The sequence below is a fragment of the Arabidopsis thaliana genome, chromosome 5 (genome assembly GCF_000001735.4).
Source record: "Arabidopsis thaliana chromosome 5, partial sequence".
In the NCBI taxonomy this organism is placed as follows: Eukaryota; Viridiplantae; Streptophyta; class Magnoliopsida; order Brassicales; family Brassicaceae; genus Arabidopsis; species Arabidopsis thaliana.
Window position 1 is genome coordinate 7,251,157 of NC_003076.8, and position 20,844 is coordinate 7,272,000.

Sequence of the window (20,844 nt, forward strand, 5' to 3'; positions counted from 1 at the left end):
ATTATCTTATTCGATTACTTTAAAGTTCGCGGGAAGATAGAACCATGGGACATCGACACGTGGCGATTTGGTGACCGTTGCGGCTGGATAGGAACTAACTAGGATGAATGTGACGTGGCGATGACGAGGTGGTCATCTCTTTTCTTTTTTCTTTGTAAAATAAGAAACGGTGAGACTTATCCACACATCAAACGTGGGACCCACCAAAATATTATTCCAGCCGACAGTATTTCCTCTTCCGCTGAATTTTTATTTTACTTTTCTTTTTAAAAATTATTAATTCCTTCCAGCCGAATAATTTGTTTCAAAATTATGGGTAAAGGTTTGTTTCACATTTAATTATCAAATTGTATGTCCTTCTTCTTACCAGTTACCACTTTTGGAAGATTTATGTTTATCTTCTTCTAGATTCGGTTCATTATTTTATGTTCTAATTACATTTCTGAAGATTTTTGTCATTATTATTACTTTTGTAGGTGGAACTCAAAATCTCATCAAATAATGGCAATACACCGAATTATGCTTCTTTGGCAAGTTATCAATGAATAAAATTCTATTTATCGGGTCTTGTTTATACTTCAAGCTTAGTTTATTTCAAAATTTGTGTGGAAAAAATGATAGGAAATGCATGAACTTCATTGTAATATAAATTTGAAAATTCTTCTAGTCAAACAAACCCTTTCTCTATCGCAAATTATTCTTCTTTGAAAGAATCAAGAGGACATAAACAAAGAACCAAAAGAAGACAAAAAATACTTTGGCAAAACAAAAGAAAGAAGAAGAGTCGCTAGGGTTGGTTGCGTAAAGCATTTTCAAATTCGAAACCGCGTATCAACATAGGATCTCATCAGGATCAGGATCATTGTCGATGGGGGTCCTCCTTTATAGACCCACTCTCATTTCGCTTTTCGCTTTTCAATAAATATTTTCAAATATATCGTCGTGTCGGAACCACTTACCCCACTCATTGTTGTTGCTCCCACCTTCTTGTCCGTCCGTTCACGTGGCGTTGCCTAACCCCATTCATTCCGTTTGTTATCCATAATTCAATTCCTTGTTTATATACCTAACATTTTTTTGGTTGCACAATCAACGGTGGACTGTGCCAACTTCATTCATCTTCAACATCAACTTCAGAGGGAAGCTCTTGGCCAACACTATAATAATATGAACTTTAGCTTTGCCTATTTCGTCCCTTATCTCTTAAATTTTGTCACATGTTTTCGCTCACCAATGCATCTGTCTATGATGCTAATGCTATACTGTCTCAAGAAAATATGTTTGGAGGAATGTTCTTGTAAACAAAAACAAGGGTCGAGAGGAATTCATGCTTTTTGAGAGTTGTAGATGAAGTCATTCAATGACAATGAACGACATCCCCGTGACATGTCAGAAATAAACTTCTAGCCTCTGCTTTGTTCATCAAAGCCTTCAACCCAAGCGTGCTTTCGTTTGGTGGTTCAGTCTGAAGGGCGTTGAAACGTAGCTCTCCCGTTCGATGAGGGCTAATTTACCCTACTCTGGTCCTTAGTCCATGGACACGTACAAAGCCCGAAATTCGCGGATAAAAATAAAAACAAAAGCCTTCTATCGTCATAAATCAACTTCACGTATCTAAAGTTCCATTCTAGCTAGCCAAGGGTTGGTCTAATATAATTTAAAGCCTTAAAGCCAAAGAAATTTATGGACCCTTATCTTAACTATAAATTCTAGAAAGGGTGTATATGAAATGCTTTTTAGCTAGCCCTGGTGAAAGCAATCAAGCCAAAGTATTTTTTCTTTTCTAAGTATTAATCAAGCCGAAGTAGTCGAAGCTTTTTTGTTTATTTAAATTGGCAATGAACCTTATGAGTTTGGACAATTCTGTCCTACCCACTTGGATAGGTATTGGGCTTCGGTATCCAATATTGGGTTTATGAAAACATTCTTAAAAAAACAGTTGCGCTCGTCACATAATTGATTTTTTTTTTTGATAATTAGTTAGGCGATTTGGAATTGTAGAGTTGACATTTACCTAAAGATGCATTTTCCAATATCTCAAGAAGAGTTGTAGTTAATCTTCGAAGGGAGGAATTATAGACGGTTCAGAAGACCCAAAAATGGCTAAAGTAAACTTGTGGATTGTTTCTTGTTAAATAAGCAAGCTTAGAGGCTCCTCTACGGCGGGTTTTGCTTTTGCCCGAACCTATCAGTACTGTACGTAATATATCTGAAACAAACGTAAAACAAAGTTTTTGATGGTTGAGCAAAGTTTGCTTTATGTGGTACTTGTTTTTCGAAACCTCAAAGGCTCAAACCATTTTATCCGAAATATGTGAAATAGCAGATCATTTAATTTAAAACATTTTTTTTTGGCTAACCATGCTTAATATCGAAGTTGAAGATTTTGAATCATGATCCTTCAACTCAAAGGGCGCATTCCTCGATTATAGACCATTAATGTGATAAGTTGTCTTAAAATTATATTTCAAATATATTAGAATTACTATATATTAAATCAGAAAGCAAAACAAAAACCATTTCCAATATTTCATTCAAAAACTAAGTATTTGTTAGTTGCTGAATTAAATCCGAGATTTTTTTTTTATTAACATGTAAAACCTAAGTTACATTCTTGTTATTAGTCTTATATATCCTGCTAAAACTACATGCTATAACAGAGCGGTAGTTCAAGAGATATGTGTTTGATTTACGCGTTTATGTTGAATTCATTTTATGGACATTGTCTCATCAACCATCTTGAACTAATTTGACTTATCAAAAATGAACTAATTTGACATATGCATCATCAATAACAATGTTACAAATATTCTCAAATGTATCATGAACTGACATATGCATCATAAATACTTCTAACATCGACGAAATCAGAAAAAAATTGTAATTTATAGTTTAATATGGATGTTACATTTATGGTGATGGAGAAGGAGGTAATAAGAAAGACATGACAAAGCCATTGAATTCTTTGGACTTCTCCGTTTGAGGTATATGTGATGTCTTTTGTATAACTTTTAGCGTCGCCTTAGTCCCCAACATCCTGGTAAATATACAAACAAACACACGAATATGAATAACTCGTTACTATACCAATTCCAAAATTCGTTCTCAAATCGCACTCTTGGTATTTGTAGCATAGGTATTGGTTACCCGATTAACTTTAGTTAGATCAAATAGAAAGAATATAATCAAGGGTCTTACTCTTTGAGGTCATGGGCCATTTTTAAAGGAAAAACTTGATCTTGCTCACCCCATATCAGCATTACATCCTGCATGATTCATATTGTTCATATACATATCTATAATCATTTAATTTTAATCAGTGATATCACTATAAACTTTGATGTAATATGTTAGTGTTATATAATGCAAAATACATATAAAATATTATTTAGAAACCCCACTAATTCAATAACTAATAAAAAGTGGTGATAGCGATTGGCGAACCTGTTGAATTGGAGAAACGTTGGTTTTGTCATCCTTCCCAATACTCAGCCCCTCGAGAAGTTCTGCTTTTTCCTCTCTCTTTTCCGAATACATTTTCTGTCGTATTTCTCATTTTATAAAAATATGTATACATCAATCATGCAAGCTACACAATCTTCTTTCAATAACTAGTATGTAATTGTATTTATTAAAATTAGAAATATGTGTCCTCCTTTGGGAGCTACAAGGCCACCCATTGCCCATTTTCTATGCAAGTCTATAAGTCCTCTAACCAAACGAAAATCACAACTTTCTTTGTCTTTCTTTAATCCATCTGTCTTTATAAAGATAAAGTAGTGGAGTGCATCTTTATACTCCCCATTTTCTTTCGTTTTCGTGTTATAATATTTGCAATAATTAAGTGTGGGTTTAAATATTTGTTTTTTCAAAAATATTTTTTGTTCAATATTTTCCATACAAAACTTGAAACAAAGAGACTGAATATAACCTTTATAGTTGTAGCTAGGTTTTCGAATTTCTTGAGTTTTTTTGTTTTAGGATTTAAAAACATTTTTTGAAATTCGGAGAAAAACTTTTTAAGATTTCATTAGTGGGTGATTTTCCTTAAAAAAGAGAAGAAAAAAAAGATACCTGGCAAAAGTCGTTCAAGACAAAATCTGGGACATAATCGAGTCTCTTAGAAGAAACCATCCCAGAGAATCTCCTAAGATCTGTTGCAGAAGCAGGAAGCATCACCTCCTTGATACGGTGGCACTTAGCCCTAGCGATAAACGCCTCGTTGTCACTCCTCCGCAAATTAACACCGGAGCTCGCAAGCACCACCTTCTCCACTTTCTCCGGAAACATTTTCGCCATATTATACGCCACAAACCCGCCGTAGCTCGTCCCAACGACACTGAATCTCTCGACCTCGAGCTTCTCCATAAGCTTCCCCATGCACAACGCTTGAAACATCTCCGACCGGTTCTCACCGGAGGAAGAGGAGCCGCCGAAGAAGACTAGGTCGGGGACGTAGAGACGAAAGAAGTGAGAGAGTGGCTTGACCTGATGGCTCCATTGCCATACAGCGGAAGGTCCAAAACCATGGAGGAGGAGGAGCGACGGTTTTTGTGTATTTTCCGATGATGAAGACGGTGGTGGTCCCCAGAACTGTATGGTGGTTTCGGAGTCGATGGATAGGGTTTGTAAGGAGAGACCAGCGGAGGAGAATCTCCGGCGGAGTAGTGCCTCAACGAATCTTGCGACGCTTAGAAACGAGGGAGCCATATTTTTGTAGAGTGCTAGAAAACGAAACAATAAGTAAGCTTTTTGAGTATTATTGGGGAAAGATAGGAGAACTAAAGAGAAAGAGATGTTTAGTTTGAAATTATTGCATTTATAGACAGTTATAAAATAAATGCATTTATTGGCTGCATGCACCATACAATGATAGAGGCTAACCTTTTGTTAATTCTTGTTTCCTTGTTTGATTCTTGTAAGTTGTAACGTTTGATTATTCTTTTGTTTAATTTTGGATTTATTTGTTAGTTAGTTTTAATGATTCAGAGTTAAGGGAAGATGGAAGAAGTTTAAACAACTTGTAACTATGGGTTATTAATTACCTGTAGTCTTGCTTTGACTAGTCAATTTCTTCTCCAACAATAATTTATCTTAAATTAATGACATTCGGCTTACACTTTTATTTTTTGTAACGCTAGTCAAACAAAAATTTAGAGAAATTTAGGCAAACATATATTTTTAGGTAATTATTAAGAGAATAAATATTTTTTTTTTATATAGAAAGTGATTAACAAAACGAAGAAATAAAGAAATTTTAATGCTTTTCAAAGAAAATTTAATGTTAAAAATCTGACCACACATATTCTAACTACGTAGAAGTTAAAAAAACGGACATATACAATATTAATTTAGAAAAGCAAGCTGTATGTCGTCGTATTGCGAGCTTTGGGGATGTTGTAAAAGACACTATTTGAGTAGTGGTGATACCAATTATTGTTTTTTTGTGTGTGGATAATTAATCAATTTTAGACTTATAAGTATTGTTGTAGTATCTGTCTTGCAACTAAAAAACCTTCTTATTCGTCACGAATTGTCCGCACGATAAGTTAAAAGCACCACATTAATTATAACGTACGTGGTAGTTTTATGGGTAAGAGTTTTCTATTAAAGGGAAAGAAATAAAGTTTGTACGAGGCTACGAGCTACTTTGTTAGCTAGAATTTAATAAGCAATTAAGGAGGAGAGTCCGTAGGATCTTGGACTTGTCTATTGGGTCTCTCCGAAACTAGATTTGGTGCTAATCTTGAGTCCAACCTAAGTTCTTTAGTTTTAGATGTTTTTTCTTTTGCTAAGATTGTAAATAAATCATAAATGTAAATGGTTTAGGTTTATAATTTCGATTAGAAATCTCTATTTAAGAGGTGAAAATACATGTGAGTTAGAGTAAATTTTACACTAAAAAGTATAGAGATAGGTTGGAGATGCTCTTAGAATCTTCCGGTTCAAATCAAGTGATCACTCGGTTTAAACATATTAGATAGTAAACCAGGATTAGTTGAAGACGGTTTGGCTTCATCCTAATGAATGTATTTAGTATACGGCCAATTTTCAAATTATATGTTTTTCGGCCGTTGGGCTATAATAGTATATTACCCCTCATTTTACATAACGTGGAATCCTTGAGACTTGGGGACCATTGGGCTCTACATTGCTCCTTCCAGGGCCAGCCCTCGACGAGAGTTATTACACTGTTCATAGTACTCAAAATCGCCATCAAAAACTACTTCATGTATTATGTCTGCCTAGATAACATAACTTTTGTATCTTTACCACCAAGTATGAAACATTGATTAGTAGTATATGTGGTCGAACATCAAACCATTAAATTGTTTATCAAACAAAGAAAGAAAAGGTTGCCATACTATTTTGTAGCATAACATGCCTACTCACAAAGTCACATGTTATATTCAAAAAGTTGTAAAAAAAGAACTCTTATATATAAAATGCACTGCGTTAATTTGATTGTAAATACAAACAAAAAACCCCACAATCACTTGATTTTATGACTTTGTTTTGCATTTTTTTAGATTTATAAATTCCAAAAACATGGGAAAATTATCCATAGACTTGAGATTAAAGAAAACACCCTAGGGTCTCAGAGAAATCTCATAGGCTGCAAATCGGTAAATGTTTGGATCAAATCAGCAAGCATTTTGTCAATGCTAGCGGTACAAACGGTTTTACCTTTACCATCTCGTATTCTCGACATATGGACCTATAAAAATAAGCAGATTTGGTTGATTAACATCATAGAACAGTCTTATTTTAAGGACTTTTCAACACTGAAATATAGTACTTAATTTGGTAATTTTCTCCTTTTCGACTTATGCCACGGCTCATTTATTTTAAGGACTCTTCAACTAGTTGAACTAACATTATTTACATGATATTTGTATAAAGTTTTTAATACAAATTAATTTATATAATTAACAACATTTCAGCCACGCAAAACGTGAGTACTTATAGAAAACCACATATGGAACCTTACGTATAAACTTTAAAAACCATCGGTATATAAGACCAAAAGATAGGGGGGCCAAGATTGGCTTTGTACAAAAATGCAAGCGAATCTTAGAAAAGATAGAAGATTACATTGTGCCAGGTAATACGTACAAAGCACATAGATACAAAAAAATATATTGAAAAATCATATGAAACAGATTGGTTTTAATAAACAAAAAGAAGAAGAAGAATAAGATAATTAAGTAGTGAAGCTATTACTCAGGCTTGCTTACATTGTGGCATATAGGATTCGCTTCAAAGTTCAAACAAATGATTCACACTACTAGTGGGTGGTGAAAATTCTGGTTCAAGATCATTTGAAATCTCGAATTCGAAATCCACAAATTGAATTAATCAATATAGGAATATTTGGTCCAAGATCACCAAAAAAATGGATCTCAGAAATTCCAAAGGTTAATATTGTAATGAGAGAAATCATCTTCACAAGCTCCATCATAGTAAAAATCAGACGAGAGCTGATGTTGTTGTTGTTGTTGTGTCGGGAAGTACAAATTGGTTGAATCATCTGTGAAAAAACCGAACTCATGATCTGAGTTAGGAGGACCTACAAAATTCTCCTCCTCCCATATTAAAGGCCAATACGACGACGTGTCATTACTATTACCCTCGTTGTTATTATCTTCCCCAACTTGCCCTAACGTAGGCCCACCACTACCACTATTAATTTCCCCACGTGCCGAAATTATCACTTCTTCCTCGGTATTATGGTCGCCACGTGGCGGTGACGGATGATGTTGTTCCGGTGGTAGTAGCTCCTCCTCGCAGGCGAAACGGCTAGCTACGACCTGAATCTGCTGCGGCGTCAGAGAACGACCACCGGGAATCTCCGGAGGATTGTCGGGGAAGTTGAAGCGTGCTCCGGGGCCACGAAGACAGTAAAGAGCCGCGTCGAAAGCACGCGCCGCCTTCTCAGCAGAGTCGAAAGAGCCTAACCAGATCCTGTCACGGCTGTTGGGGAGACGAATCTCAGCCACCCATTTTCCCCACTTCCTCTTCCGTACACCTGTGTACTTTGGGGATGCATCCATATCTCTAAATGCAGAGAGGGAAAGAGATGGATATGATGATAGATTAGGTTTTAATGTATATTCACTTATTCAGGTATGTTTTGGAGCTGACAGTATAGTGAAAATGGCGGCTTGTGAGTGTATATATACATGTGTTTGCGATAAGTACAGTTATAAGAAGAAGAAGAAGAAGGTCGCAGCTTGTATGCGCGTTGTTGAAGAAGATGATTACGTGGTAACGCGGAAGTAAGTCATGTTTATTATTCCACACGTGCTGTTATTTCCTCAGTCACAAGCATATTTTTACCTTTTTTTGTTTTTCTTTACTAGACAACAAAATTTGGACCTTAATCACATCATCTTTTCACCGAAATATAAATCATCATACATGTTAAAACTATATTTTGATTTAATTTTCGTTGTTTGGTTTTTATATAGTTTCAAAAGTTAAATTTAATATAAATTTGGTTTTGCAGAGAAATTGAAAGATGTTTGATACCAAAAAGAAAAACAATTGTGAAAAATGCATTAAAAAAAGTTTTTCTAATTTTAAGAAGAAGTAAAAATTCAATAAATTAGTTTTAAAAAAAAAAGGCAACCTCTTGTACCAAATGCTACAACTATTCACGGTCATGATGGCCAAACCGTCATAGGCCATGTGCAGAAGTTTGATTCGGTGAAAGGTAAAATCAAAAATGATTGGTCTCAGCATGAATGCAGTCATTTGGTATATGATCTCTGAAAACGTGAGTTGGAGCCTAGTCTTCAAAATTTAGAACTAATTGAAGAACTTGACGATAAAACTGATCAGAACAACTTTCCCAGCTTGGAGCTCAGAATGTTGGTCTCTAAGATGGAGTAGGCTTTGTGTAGTGCCGGTACAATTGCTAGTACCACAATACCATATTGGATGATATGTGATCTCGAGGAGAAACAACCACTTGTTTGCTCAGATTTCGCTCTTGGTTGATTGAACTTTTCTATCGAAAAATGTAAAACACTAAAGTCTAGCTAGACATGATTTTCTTTCTTGACAACATACATGAATTAGTTTACTATTTATCAATCTATTTTAAAATGAAAACTTAAGAGCATTGATACGATTTTAGATGTTTATTATATAACTAATGTGTAAATAAGATTTGACTATGATGAATAGGTCAAAATAAACTGAAAGAGAGACATAAACAACTCCAGTTTATTTAATTGGTCTTGAAATCGGTAACCCTGTTTTTTTAAGTATCATTCCCTGCGTACGCAAAGCAAAAAGTGAAAGGTATGATGAAAATATTAAGTGGATAGGTTGGTACATTTCTAGTCCTTTTCCCATACATAAAACTACTTATATATTATTTTATTTCAACTTTAAATTGTTTATATTTAATAGATATATAGATAGATAGACATGTGTTTGGTCAACATCCTATTATCACGTTTCATGAAAGCTACACTTGTGAAGGAATTTGGATCTTTCCCTTCTTTCTTTCTTTTGTTGGGTCCTTCCTATTGCCGCGCTGAATCTTACATTATATGAATTTGTTATTTGTAATGTTAATTGCTTTAAGAATGATCTGCTTTCTTAGTACTTTCATCGTTGAATTTTCGACAAAAATATTATTAAACTGAAAAAATATTGGATACTATAATTCGAGTCAGCTTTTACCCATATGATTTTTAAGAACAAATATAGACCCTAATCTAATGTAATAGTTTATGCGGTTCAGAAAATGGGTAGTCTTCTTTTGAAATTGTTAGTGCGGATGTCTAAATATATACACACAAAACAGCATTTATCGAGATATAAAAATTAAAAAAAAAAAATATTAGTTGAAAGTTTGAGTATTCTCTTCACAATGACAAAGTATTGGTAGAGATAGTAGGGTATCTAAAGTCTAAAGTCATGTACACGTTTTTGCATTGAAACTTAGGCCATCTCTATTGGTGACAAACCTTCGAAGTTTATCAAAAAGAAAAAAATTACTATTTTATAATGACTTAATTTTGTAATTAAATTTTTTTTTTTTTTTCAGTTGTCCAATTATAAGCAGCCACCTATGCACATAGTTTCTCAATGATTACTCTAAAATTTCTCTACACAGAAACGTTTCTTTAATTATGTTATTCTCCCTCCTCTTTTATGAATTGTTTATATTATTTCAGTGAAGATAAACTCTCAAAATTGTAACCGATGGAGATGCTCTTATAATTATAGATAATTATATCATTACTGAATACATACTTCTGTTTGAAAAACTAGGATATGTCTTTTGTGACTATTTTTGGTTTTAAACTTAAAAAATCAATGTAGAGTAAACTATAGAAGAAGAAAAGTAACAACATCCCAAAGGACCCAAACTAAAAAGCGCGAGATTAATCAAATTCTCTTTTTGGTCAGTAAAAAAGAGAACTTAATGGGCTTTATTGGGCCCATATACGACAAGACGAAGACAATGAGCACCTTGCTCTGCCTTTCTGTTCCCGTCGCCGTTGGACCTCCGTCGCATGGGTTTCCGATCATCTTTCACCTCGCCGCCTAACCATCTAACTCCATTATTTCGCCGCCATATAGTTTAAGGTATTAGTGTCTCTATTGATAAATTTGCACATGGCATCAAAAACTAGTTACTCGGTTGATACAAGTAATCGTAACCATCCATCCATTTATCGTGAAAAAATGGGCATGTTTCCTAATCTCTGCAATACATATTTGTGGGGATTTGTATTATAATTTCTGTAGCATTTGGGGTTTTAGAAATCGAATTTTCACTGAACTTGGTATTTTGTTGTATCCTGTTTCCAGATCACTGAACACTGTTATGTGAAGTCTGGAGATAATTATACTCTTAGTGTTTGTGTTTAGGTGCTTAAAGCTGAGGTTTTGATGGGAGGTTTACGATGTTGGCTGCAATTCTACCGGAATGGGAATGCACACAATGTGTTTGCGATAATGCCTGAAAGAAACGTTTTATACGGAGAATCCTCTTTCAGGCGGGTATGGGTCAGGTTCATGACCAGTAGCAAGCGGGTTCAAGATAGGAGCAGGGAAAAGAGAGTCCAAGAGCTCGAAATAGCGACAGAGAAATGGAAGATAGCTTCTAAAGTGATTTTCTTGATGGAGGTGTTGAAGGGTGAGCGAGATATGATAATGACCGTCAGGTCGTTTGAACAGTATAGGCGGCAGATCAATTTGCCTAAACCACATAAGATTAGTGATTTCATCAGAAAGTCTCCGAAGTTGTTTGAATTGTATAAAGATCAGAGAGGAGTCTTGTGGTGCGGGTTGACAGAGGGAGGGGAAGATTTGTTGGACGAGCATGACAAGTTACTTGAAGAGAATGGAGACAAGGCTGCAGAACATGTGACTAGGTGTTTGATGATGTCTGTTGATAAGAAGCTTCCATTGGATAAGATTGTTCATTTCCGGAGGGATTTCGGGTTGCCGCTTGATTTTAGGATAAACTGGGTCTACAATTTTCCTCAGCATTTTAAAGTTGTGAAACTTGGGGATGGAGAAGAGTATCTTGAGCTTGTTTCATGGAATCCAGCTTGGGCTATCACAGAGTTGGAGAAAAAGACTTTAGGTATAACCGAGGATTGCGAACACAAGCCAGGTATGCTTTCACTGGCTTTCCCCATGAAGTTTCCTCCGTCGTACAAGAAAATGTACCGATACAGAGGGAAGATCGAACATTTTCAGAAACGATCTTATCTGTCTCCTTATGCCGATGCACGTGGACTTGAAGCTGGTTCAAAGGAATTCGACAAGCGGGCAATTGCTGTTATGCACGAACTGCTTAGTTTTACACTCGAGAAGAGATTGGTGACAGATCACCTAACCCATTTCAGGAGGGAGTTTGTGATGCCACAGAAGCTGATGAGGATTTTCTTGAAGCATTGTGGTATCTTCTATGTCTCTGAGAGAGGGAAGAGATTCAGTGTGTTCTTGACTGAAGGTTACGAAGGGCCAGAGCTGATTGAGAAATGTCCTTTGATACTTTGGAAAGAAAAGTTACTGAAGTTTACGGGTTACAGAGGAAGGAAGAGAGATATTCAAACTTATAGTGATACTTTGGACATGGAAGAGAGAGAATTACTGGAGAGTGGTTCAGGAGATGAAGATTTGAGTGTTGGATTTGAGAAAGATGGTGATTATGATGATGTGGTAACAGATGATGATGAGATGGACATTGGGGAAGTGAATGATGCATATGAAGAGAATAGCAAAGTTTAGACAAAAGTTTCTAAATCATTTATGTAAACTTTGCTCTTACTATAATGTAAACCTGACATTTCTATATTGACAAGCTTCATAAGCTTTCTATTCAAAAAATCTCCAAGACTGTAGAATAACATTGAACTGAAACTGGTCTTTTTGCATTTGTTTCGTCATTTCTTCCCAAAAATATATACAGTAACATTGAAAATTGACAAATAAAAAGACAACTCCTTTCTGAATGTATCTTTACTATAGCTTTTTTTTTTTTTCTTGAACAAATATCTTTACTATAGCCTATAGCTAAAGTGTAACAAGGTCGTGTAGGTTGAGGGAAGGGGTCTAATATTAAAGCTGCAACATGATTGTGAAAATTCTTTTATGAGGATTGAAATGACCAGTAAAAGAAAATGAAGTTAATCAAACATTTAAAGTCTAATAATAAGTTATTAACAAAAAACAAAGTCAATCAACGAAAATGAAAGTTTTACTTCATTCATGTGGCTTTGCCAAATCGAACATTTTCTCTCCGCAGGCTTGTTGTTATTTTTAAAGATTCATTAAAATGTCACCAAACAAAAAGAAAAAATTATAAAGAAAAACAAATAAAATAAGGTAAAAATAATAAGAAAATAACCAAAGAGTTGATTCATCATGTCTGAAAAAAAAAACAGTAATCAATCTTTGTGGTTCAAGCAAGCCAGTCGTCTCCATCCATGCCTTCAATTTCTCCAATCTCCATACTGTAAAAAGAATATCACACATCAAAAATGTTTCATTAGAACACACAAAAGAGATATATAATTTACCTAACAAGTAACAACCAAATTTGAATAATGCAAGTGCAATGATAACATAACAAAAATATAATTTATATCGGGTGACGTCAAGACGGTTTTGGGACAGTTCAGAAAAATGGGGTAAGGATAGTGTTTTATAGATGTCGGCGATATTATTTATCATTGGACCATATACTAAAAGAAAAAAATGGACAGCTTCAGATCGTGCAATAAACCTATGTGGATCCTTCTCATACCACAAGCTTTCACATATTTTTAATCCAATAACTCCGATTTAATTATCAAAACCAAACAAAAGAACGATTCTGTTTTTTCTGTGTTCTGTCTCAAACTCAATCACTGAAGTTTATGCAAGAACCGCCGCAATTTTCGCCACCGGTGATTCCGGAGGAAAAACAACACCGATCAAAATAACTTTAATTCTAAGTAATGAAAAATAAATACAAAATAATTACCAGGATAATGGAGGATTATGAGGAGATGATGAGTAATGATCAGTGAGATTATAAGGATGAAATAATTCTTCCTCTGTTTGGTTTAACCACGAAGGAAATTCCATGACGTCACTAAACTTTGGAAACACGTCATCTTCGACTACGATGACTTCTTCCGTTTCCGGTTTAATCTCCGGCTCCACCGTCTTCAACATGAGTTCTGACCACCAAGCTGACGTCACCACGTTGTTTTCTCCATTAGAGGAAGACGGTAGTTGAGGAGCTGAATCTGAAGTGGCGGTGGTGAAAGTGGGAGGAGGTGAAGGGGAAGAGTAGATATGAGGATTCGTCGGAAAAATCGAGGATGAGGAAGATGAAGTGGAGGAAGATGATGATGAAGATGTTGTTGAGGAGGTTTGGATGAAGTCGTTGAAATCTTGGAAGTTTAGGTTTAACCCTAAGGGTTGATTAGGGAGGAGGAAATTGAGAGATGGATTCGTCCAAGAAAATGGATCCGGAGGAGGAGGAGGAGGCGGCGGAGAGAAAAGATTTAGAGGCTGCGGTGGTGGGGGTGGTTGAGGCGGTGGGATTCTTGTGGCTTGTCTCATGGAAGCACGATGTTGTTTTAAAGCGGTGACGATTTCGCGACGAGCTTCAGCCATGTTTAGGAGACGTTCTTGATAAGGACGGCTTGTGTGAAGTCGCCTCCTCACTTGTTTCTTGTGCGTTTGCGTTTGCGTTTTTCCGCCGCCGCTACCATCGTTTGTTGTTGTTGTGGTGGTGGTGGTCATAGTGGTGGAATAAGCAAGTTGTTGCTTCACGAGAGATCGGATGTAAGTAGAAGAGACGCGTGGTTCTTGCTTGTTTGATCTGACCATTAAAGATTTTAGTTATGGTTTTTCACTGAGAAGACATTAATAGGTTTTTCTTCTTCTCTTGGATCATTTTTTTCTCTTTCTCAAGGTTTTGTTTGAGTAAATTGTGAATGATGATGAGATTTAGACAAATGTCTCCGGAAAGAGAACAGAAAGAAGAAGAGAGGTGATGAAGAAGGAAGAAGAAGCAAAGGCTCGTGGGTGATATAAATACTCTGCTCTAGCCCAATTTTACAGAATTTTATTTTTGTGAAAAATCAGAAAATATTATCAGAAATGAGAATTAGTTGCTCTTTCATTTTTTTTTGTTGCTTACGATGACATATTACTTAAGAGCTAACAGTGTCTCTGTGTGTACTTTTGCCCTATTTTTGGCAAAAAAAAATAGAAAATGTCTTTTCTTTCTTTCATTAAACTTTGCCGTAAATGGGTCTGTTTGGATGGTTGGCACTTGGCAATAATTGACCAAAGTATCCTCCTACTCTACACAAGAAGATTTTTTTTTTGGGTTCTAATGTTAAGAAAAGAAGAGAAATATGAATTTGGGAGAAGAATTTTTCTGTTGTTTTTTGGTTAAAATTTCTTTCTGTTTTTGTGTAAGCAAGTATTAAAGTGCTTATTCTCTTGAAAGTAAGTCTCAAATTTTTATCCACCACAAAACATGGTATAAGAGATAAATTGTGTGTTTGTTTTTGTGTTTGTGTTTGATAATAATCTTAGAAGATGACTTCCAACAAAACAAAAAGGATTCTTATCACCACATAAGATTTTTCATTTTTGTTTTGATTGACTATAAATGGCCAAGGAAAATGAGGTTATGTAGAACTCAGGAAGAGGTTTGATAAATTTACTTTCTTTTTTGGGCATGGGGTATTTTGGGAATTTAAGGAAGAGAATCCATATGACACTAGTCTTCTGTTAAAAGCCTTTGTCTGCAAGTACAGTGGGGTCCACCTACATGAAGATCAACAAATGCTCATTTTAAATATTGTTTTTTATTAATTATTATTATATTTATATATATTGTACCGCTTTATATAAAAGTTTTGTTATTCGATATTTCGATTTAGTGACAAGAGAGATGCTACTCTGGTGTTACAAAAATTTACCGGTTATATATATTAATTTTTTCTCAAAGAAGATATCAGGATAAAATTCGTCAAAAGCTTAAACGACGGTTAAGATTTTGGTTGGTGACATGCAAAATCATTGTTTGATGCTAGCTAGTTATAATTATACTATACTAATTCATTATCGTTGATTGGCTTTTTGTTACTTTCATTCTGTTCATTACACATTATCCGTTTACTCCGAAAACAAAACAATGGTCTACTTTCATACGAGATTTGATCAAACTAGTCAAACCTTTACAAAACTGAAAATTTGGCTTGATCTTGATTCATGCCTAGCTAACAGCCATGATCTTATAAGAATGATATTTTATATTATTAGTAATAATTTAGTACAAATGTTTAAGGAAACTAAAATACATATAACGAAGAAACGCAAGTAAATCGACTATCAGAAATGAAAAAGTGGGTCAAAAAATAATAATTTGAGCTTTATTTGACTAAAAGACAGCCAATTATCTAATTGTATTATTTTTGATCAAATGCACGCAGAATTGTAGTAGTAGTAATGTATTTCACACTAAAAAGGGTTGTTGTTGTTGCACACTAGAGAGATTGACATCACGAGAGTATGAGAGAGGGAGAAGGTATGGTGAAAATGTGTCTGCAAGCAATACAGTGGGGAAATAACGCCATAAATAGTCCAAATTCGAGGTTTCTTTCAAATTCAACTATATCCCCCTTTCATTGTCAATACTATATAATTAATACGGCTCTTTTTCAATTTTACTTTCACACTCTAACTGTTCAAGTGGTAACTAGCTAGTATTCATCATGTGAAGTCGCCCAACAAAATGTATAATTGCTAGGCAAAATTGATAATATATCGGTGAAAGTTCAAATTACAGATTTGGCTGAATTATACAAGTCATCCAATACAAATTACATGTTCAGTGTGATGATCATTACCTTTTTTTGTGTCTTTAAGAACAAATTCAGCCACTTTGTATCTTGCAACGGCGTTGCTTTGTTCTTTACTAACAATCGGGTTAGCGACTGATCATACAAAGGAAGTCAATGGAGCTAACATGGTTAGTAATCTACTAATCTTCTACCACTTATTTGACGTCAAAACTACCACTATTTTTTTCGATAAAATCCACTTATTAATCGACCGCACCAACCACATATCATTCAAAAGCTATTCTGAATTCAGAAAACTTTATAGTAATTTTTCGTGTGGGTCGATAATTAAATTCGATGTCTAATAACTACATATGGGCCACCGGTAAAGTCAAATTAAAAGAATTGCGGCTTAAAATGATTTGCAAGTGTGAAATTTTTTCTTTTCTTTTACAATATTTGTTTTGTGTCAAAGAGTATTAGGCTTCTTTTACGATATTTTGATTTATATATCTGCGTATATTACCCTGAAGAGTGAGTGAGTGACAGAGGTATGGACACTGTTACCCAGTTTGTTTACTCCTTTATTTTCCCTTTGGCAGAGATTTCTCAGACTTCAGTGACAGACAGTGAAAGTAATTTCTGCATTACATACAAATATATAACATTATTATACCAGTGTCGCATTTTTTTATCATAGTCCATTTTCATGATTTTTTTTTACTTAACTTGTTCTCTCATCAGGGGAAAACAATATATATATTATTATTTTCAAACAGTAATATTATATATAGCCTTTTCACCACCATCCAATTAATCTTGCTGTTTAGATAAATAACTAAAACTATGTTTAATCGAATTTCTTACATATTTACTCTTCTATATATATAGATAAATAAACAAGAAAAAGTATATATCTTTAAGGTACGGTAACATTTTACAATTGACGTATATAGTAATTCGGTCCTTTGACCTAGGAACACATCAGTGATTTAAAACCACTGATTACACCATCATCATTCAAACACTTTCTATTTATATCACCCGAGACATGTGCCCCCATGCATCTCTCCGACTCCGACCGACGTTGGTTCTGCTACTGAGTCCACCAACATTCAATCATCGTTATTGTTTCAATAATCGATTTACAAAAGTTTAAAATTGAATTACCATGCCTTTAATTGTGTTGATGCTTGATGCATAATATGAGTCAAATTGACAGCTTTATGATTTAGCGATTTCTGATTTATCAAACATGTTTTGATAGAACGCACACTTGTTAATAACGTTTTAAATCGTATAGAATTTTATTTAATTATCAATAAATTAAAAAGGGTTGCATGAAATGAATATCAGCTTATTGTATTATAAAGGTAATTTTGACAAACATTTCAATTTTCTATATTGAAAGTGAAAAAGAAACCAATAATACAGATTAATTAGGTTATGTTATGGAACAAAGATAGAGTCAACGCTATATAGAGTAAAGAGTCGAAAGAAAAAAGAGTTTGGTTGTCGTTGGTAAAACTTGTATGTGAGAGTCAATAATTACTGCTTAAGAAAAAATATAGATGCTATACTTTTCTAGTGAAACTTCATAATTTTCTTTACATAATATCAAGGATTTTTGTTTCTGCGATTTATTTGTAAATTGTTCTTAATAAAATAAATAAATACTAACTTAACATTTCAAATTACTAAAAATCACTAAATATCTATATAAATCACAAATCAATAACATTTTTAATCTTTCACATGAAGTAGAGTTTATTTCTCCATGCCATATTATAATTATATGATGATACATAGTTTTTAGTAGAGAGGGTGGATCAAACATGAAATTATTTTACAATTCTCATAGTCCGTTAAAAAGATCGCCAGTCAAGTAGAATAAACACTTTAACAAAAAAAAAAGGTAGAATAAACACAAAATTGTCTATCTTCCCACTTTCTCAGCAGTAGGTGAGACAATTTCTTCCTTCGTAGTCAAATATTTTCAATAATTTTTTTGAAGTTCCACCAATTATATATATCTATATCAAAAACAAATTCTTTTTCTGTATAATTCCATTCTTTGTTTAATAATTTGTTTTTGTCAAAGACGATATATGTTGATTTAACGTCGTATTGGAAGAAAAAAAAGTAGTCTCGTTTCTTTTTTATTTTATTTTTGATATGAGATTTCTCTAAACTCTATAATTTTCAATCTGCTTCCTTTTTCCATTTGGAAATAATTGCTGTTCTCTAATTTATGGATTATTGTATGCATGCACATGCGCTTCGATATTTATCATTTAGTTGTCAAATTTGGACCACCCTACTTCCTCCGTGTATTTATTCACTTTTAATAAACATGTTGTCATTATAAAGATTTTTTATATAACATTTTCATTTTCATATACCAATGCAAAATATGTAATGTCGTCGGGTATAAGTATAAAGGTTTTTGTGAAAACTATCTCTTGTTCTAAAAGTTTATTTTGATTTATCTATTATTAGAGAGGTAAACACTTAACTTTTATATATATAGTACATGATTATTTTAAATTCCATATGTGTTAACGTATATAGGTATGTGAAATTAAATCAATCTATTGTATAAACGTACATAAATTGGTTATTTCTCCCAAAAGTGTTAAAAACATCGCACCATGACATGAGATACAATATTTGAAAAGTAAAGGATACTCGCTAAAAGAAGTGTAAGCAAAATTTTAAATATATATAGAAAAGTACACATGACAACAAAAACGAATCATAATTAAAGTTGAGAAAAGTAAAACTGAATCTGATAACATGCTAAACTTGTTTTAAAACGAGGAAAAAGAAACAAGATAAAATAAGCAGATAAAGACGAGAGATGTGAACCGTGAAGAAGTGGATAAAGATGCAAATAATTTTGGTTTTAGTTTTGTTGAGAGACCACCAATTCCACCAATCAGAGCCTTTTCTGTTGGATTCCGTTCACACCAATGCCCAAGCGAATATATTTTTTTTGGTCGTCACAAATCTAAATCATTGCATTTCTCATGAGGAAGAAATGCATTGATAAATCTGTAACTAACCTGTAACCAAGAAACAATTTGCTAAACACATCAGCATGCATCAGAAATTCGGCATTTGTAATTGTAGTCGCTAACTTGCTGTATATACAGAAACAAAATACTTAGAAATTAAGCTTTTACCTCTTCAGTGTCAAGACGCACCAAGTATGACGCCATGTCGATCTTTCCCTTCTTCGTGAACCAAACTTATCAAATATTTATTATCTGATTCAATATGACACTTGATAAACGTCACTCAGTTTATGAAACTTGCTAGTCTAGAAAGTAGAAAGTATTGCATAACGACATTATACAAATTGTTTCGAAGTCACTACATAGTTTACTTCCGTCAAATCTGTAAATTGCCATGAGTTTGTTCACAAGTATCATATTAGTAATACATATTAGAAATACAGGATCAGAGGACACAAAAGCTCTAACCAGTTATACAAATCCGGTATCAGAGAGCACTAGGAAACGAAAAATTAAAGGCTAAAATTATGCAATTTTTAAAATTCTAACAACCTTCATTCACCAAAAGATTTCCAAAACTGAAATCACCATAGAATCTTCAAAATCTAGTCTTCAGAATAAGAGTACAGTCTACAAGCGAAGAAAAAAAAAAAACTTCTTTGCACATTTGTAAACAAAAAGTTAGGCTAGTAAGCAACCATTCAAATGGTAAATGTTACCAAATTACCAATCAAGTCCACAGAACATACACACAAAAACGAAAGACCGGATTGATGGGTTAATGGAGGAAGGTGGGGGCTGACCGGCTGAGAAGTGATGTGACGGATCCTAATAAGAACAGCAATCGTACACAACTTGCTGCTGTGAAAGAGAGAAAGAGAAGTACCAGTGACAAGTGGCATGCCACGTGGGCCGGCGGTTTAGGACCCAATCAGAGTGAAACTGCCACGTGAGATCCTCTCCACGTCCCGACAACCATCAAAATTCAAAGCCTTCTTCTTTCTGTTTCCTCCATCATGCTCTTTAACTCATTTTTTCCCTAGCATATCAATTTTAAAAAAATAGTTTGCAATTTACGGCAATAAAATGTGGGCAACAAAAACAAAACTGAATATTTACATTCGTTTTCATTGTACAATAGAGGGTACATTCAAAAAATACAACTCACTCATTATCCTAGATTGCTTTGCCATATAATAGTAGAATACGTAAGAATGTGTCTACGATGTATTCTAAAGGATAACAAGGGCTATGTGAATTATAAAATCAAGGCTATATATGTGTATGCATATTTTGGTTCGTGTAAACATGTTAAAAAGTTGCTTTGTTGTAATCTATTTAGAAGCACATGCATGTTGTAATCTAGCTTCGAGAGATGTTGCACAACATGTATCAGAATGCTTTAGCAATATTGCTTTATTAATTATAAGTTGAAGATATTGTTTCCTTCTTGTTTGTTATATGATATAACTTTATTAATCCATTGGTTTCATTGTGAC

General features: G+C 34.1%; 4 protein-coding genes, 2 long non-coding RNA genes and 2 other non-coding genes across 16 annotated transcripts; 3 read left to right on the plus strand and 5 right to left on the minus strand.

Moving 5' to 3' along the window:
- The first annotated feature begins 838 nt into the window (after nucleotides 1-838).
- Nucleotides 839-1,831, plus strand: AT5G00435. Its single transcript, NR_144147.1, has one exon. It is a non-coding gene; the product is annotated as an uncharacterized misc_RNA (transcript).
- An 861-nt stretch (nucleotides 1,832-2,692) lies between these two features.
- AT5G21950 (alpha/beta-Hydrolases superfamily protein) lies at nucleotides 2,693-5,000 on the minus strand. Of its 7 annotated transcripts, none has more exons than NM_147878.3 (4): nucleotides 4,075-4,855; nucleotides 3,445-3,540; nucleotides 3,199-3,266; nucleotides 2,693-3,037 (listed from the first exon to the last, which is right to left on the minus strand). In NM_147878.3, the coding sequence occupies exons 1-4, from the start codon at nucleotides 4,708-4,710 to the stop codon at nucleotides 2,911-2,913; spliced, it is 927 nt and encodes a 308-aa protein (NP_680183.2). In that variant the 5' UTR covers nucleotides 4,711-4,855; the 3' UTR covers nucleotides 2,693-2,910. The 7 variants fall into 7 exon arrangements, with proteins under 7 accessions (NP_680183.2, NP_001331429.1, NP_001331430.1 ...); NM_001343711.1 differs by having other exon boundaries at nucleotides 2,738-3,037; nucleotides 4,075-5,000; NM_001343708.1 differs by having other exon boundaries at nucleotides 3,445-4,855.
- Nucleotides 5,001-6,880: 1,880 nt separating this feature from the next.
- On the minus strand, nucleotides 6,881-8,412 carry AT5G21960 (Integrase-type DNA-binding superfamily protein). The gene has a single exon (NM_147879.3). It carries the CDS (start codon nucleotides 8,052-8,054, stop codon nucleotides 7,404-7,406), a length of 651 nt encoding a protein of 216 aa, NP_680184.1. The 5' UTR covers nucleotides 8,055-8,412; the 3' UTR covers nucleotides 6,881-7,403.
- Nucleotides 8,413-10,366: 1,954 nt separating this feature from the next.
- AT5G21970 (Ubiquitin carboxyl-terminal hydrolase family protein) lies at nucleotides 10,367-12,488 on the plus strand. Of its 2 annotated transcripts, none has more exons than NM_001343713.1 (2): nucleotides 10,367-10,608; nucleotides 10,834-12,488. In NM_001343713.1, the coding sequence occupies exon 2, from the start codon at nucleotides 10,915-10,917 to the stop codon at nucleotides 12,262-12,264; it is 1,350 nt and encodes a 449-aa protein (NP_001331314.1). In that variant the 5' UTR covers nucleotides 10,367-10,608; nucleotides 10,834-10,914; the 3' UTR covers nucleotides 12,265-12,488. The 2 variants fall into 2 exon arrangements, with proteins under 2 accessions (NP_001331314.1, NP_680185.1); NM_147880.3 differs by having other exon boundaries at nucleotides 10,894-12,488.
- A 183-nt stretch (nucleotides 12,489-12,671) lies between these two features.
- AT5G21280 (hydroxyproline-rich glycoprotein family protein) lies at nucleotides 12,672-14,718 on the minus strand. Of its 2 annotated transcripts, none has more exons than NM_147881.4 (2): nucleotides 13,502-14,718; nucleotides 12,672-12,989 (listed from the first exon to the last, which is right to left on the minus strand). In NM_147881.4, the coding sequence occupies exons 1-2, from the start codon at nucleotides 14,356-14,358 to the stop codon at nucleotides 12,938-12,940; spliced, it is 909 nt and encodes a 302-aa protein (NP_680186.1). In that variant the 5' UTR covers nucleotides 14,359-14,718; the 3' UTR covers nucleotides 12,672-12,937. The 2 variants fall into 2 exon arrangements, with proteins under 2 accessions (NP_680186.1, NP_001332554.1); NM_001343703.1 differs by having other exon boundaries at nucleotides 12,724-12,989; nucleotides 13,056-14,695.
- Nucleotides 14,719-19,117: 4,399 nt separating this feature from the next.
- AT5G00440 lies at nucleotides 19,118-20,035 on the minus strand. Its single transcript, NR_144148.1, has 2 exons — nucleotides 19,514-20,035; nucleotides 19,118-19,393 (listed from the first exon to the last, which is right to left on the minus strand). It is a non-coding gene; the product is annotated as an uncharacterized misc_RNA (transcript).
- Nucleotides 19,778-20,302, minus strand: AT5G03325. The gene is made up of 2 exons (NR_142679.1): nucleotides 20,112-20,302; nucleotides 19,778-19,973 (listed from the first exon to the last, which is right to left on the minus strand). It is a non-coding gene; the product is annotated as an other RNA (long non-coding RNA).
- On the plus strand, nucleotides 20,067-20,372 carry AT5G03335. The gene has a single exon (NR_142680.1). It is a non-coding gene; the product is annotated as an other RNA (long non-coding RNA).
- Nucleotides 20,373-20,844: the final 472 nt, after the last annotated feature.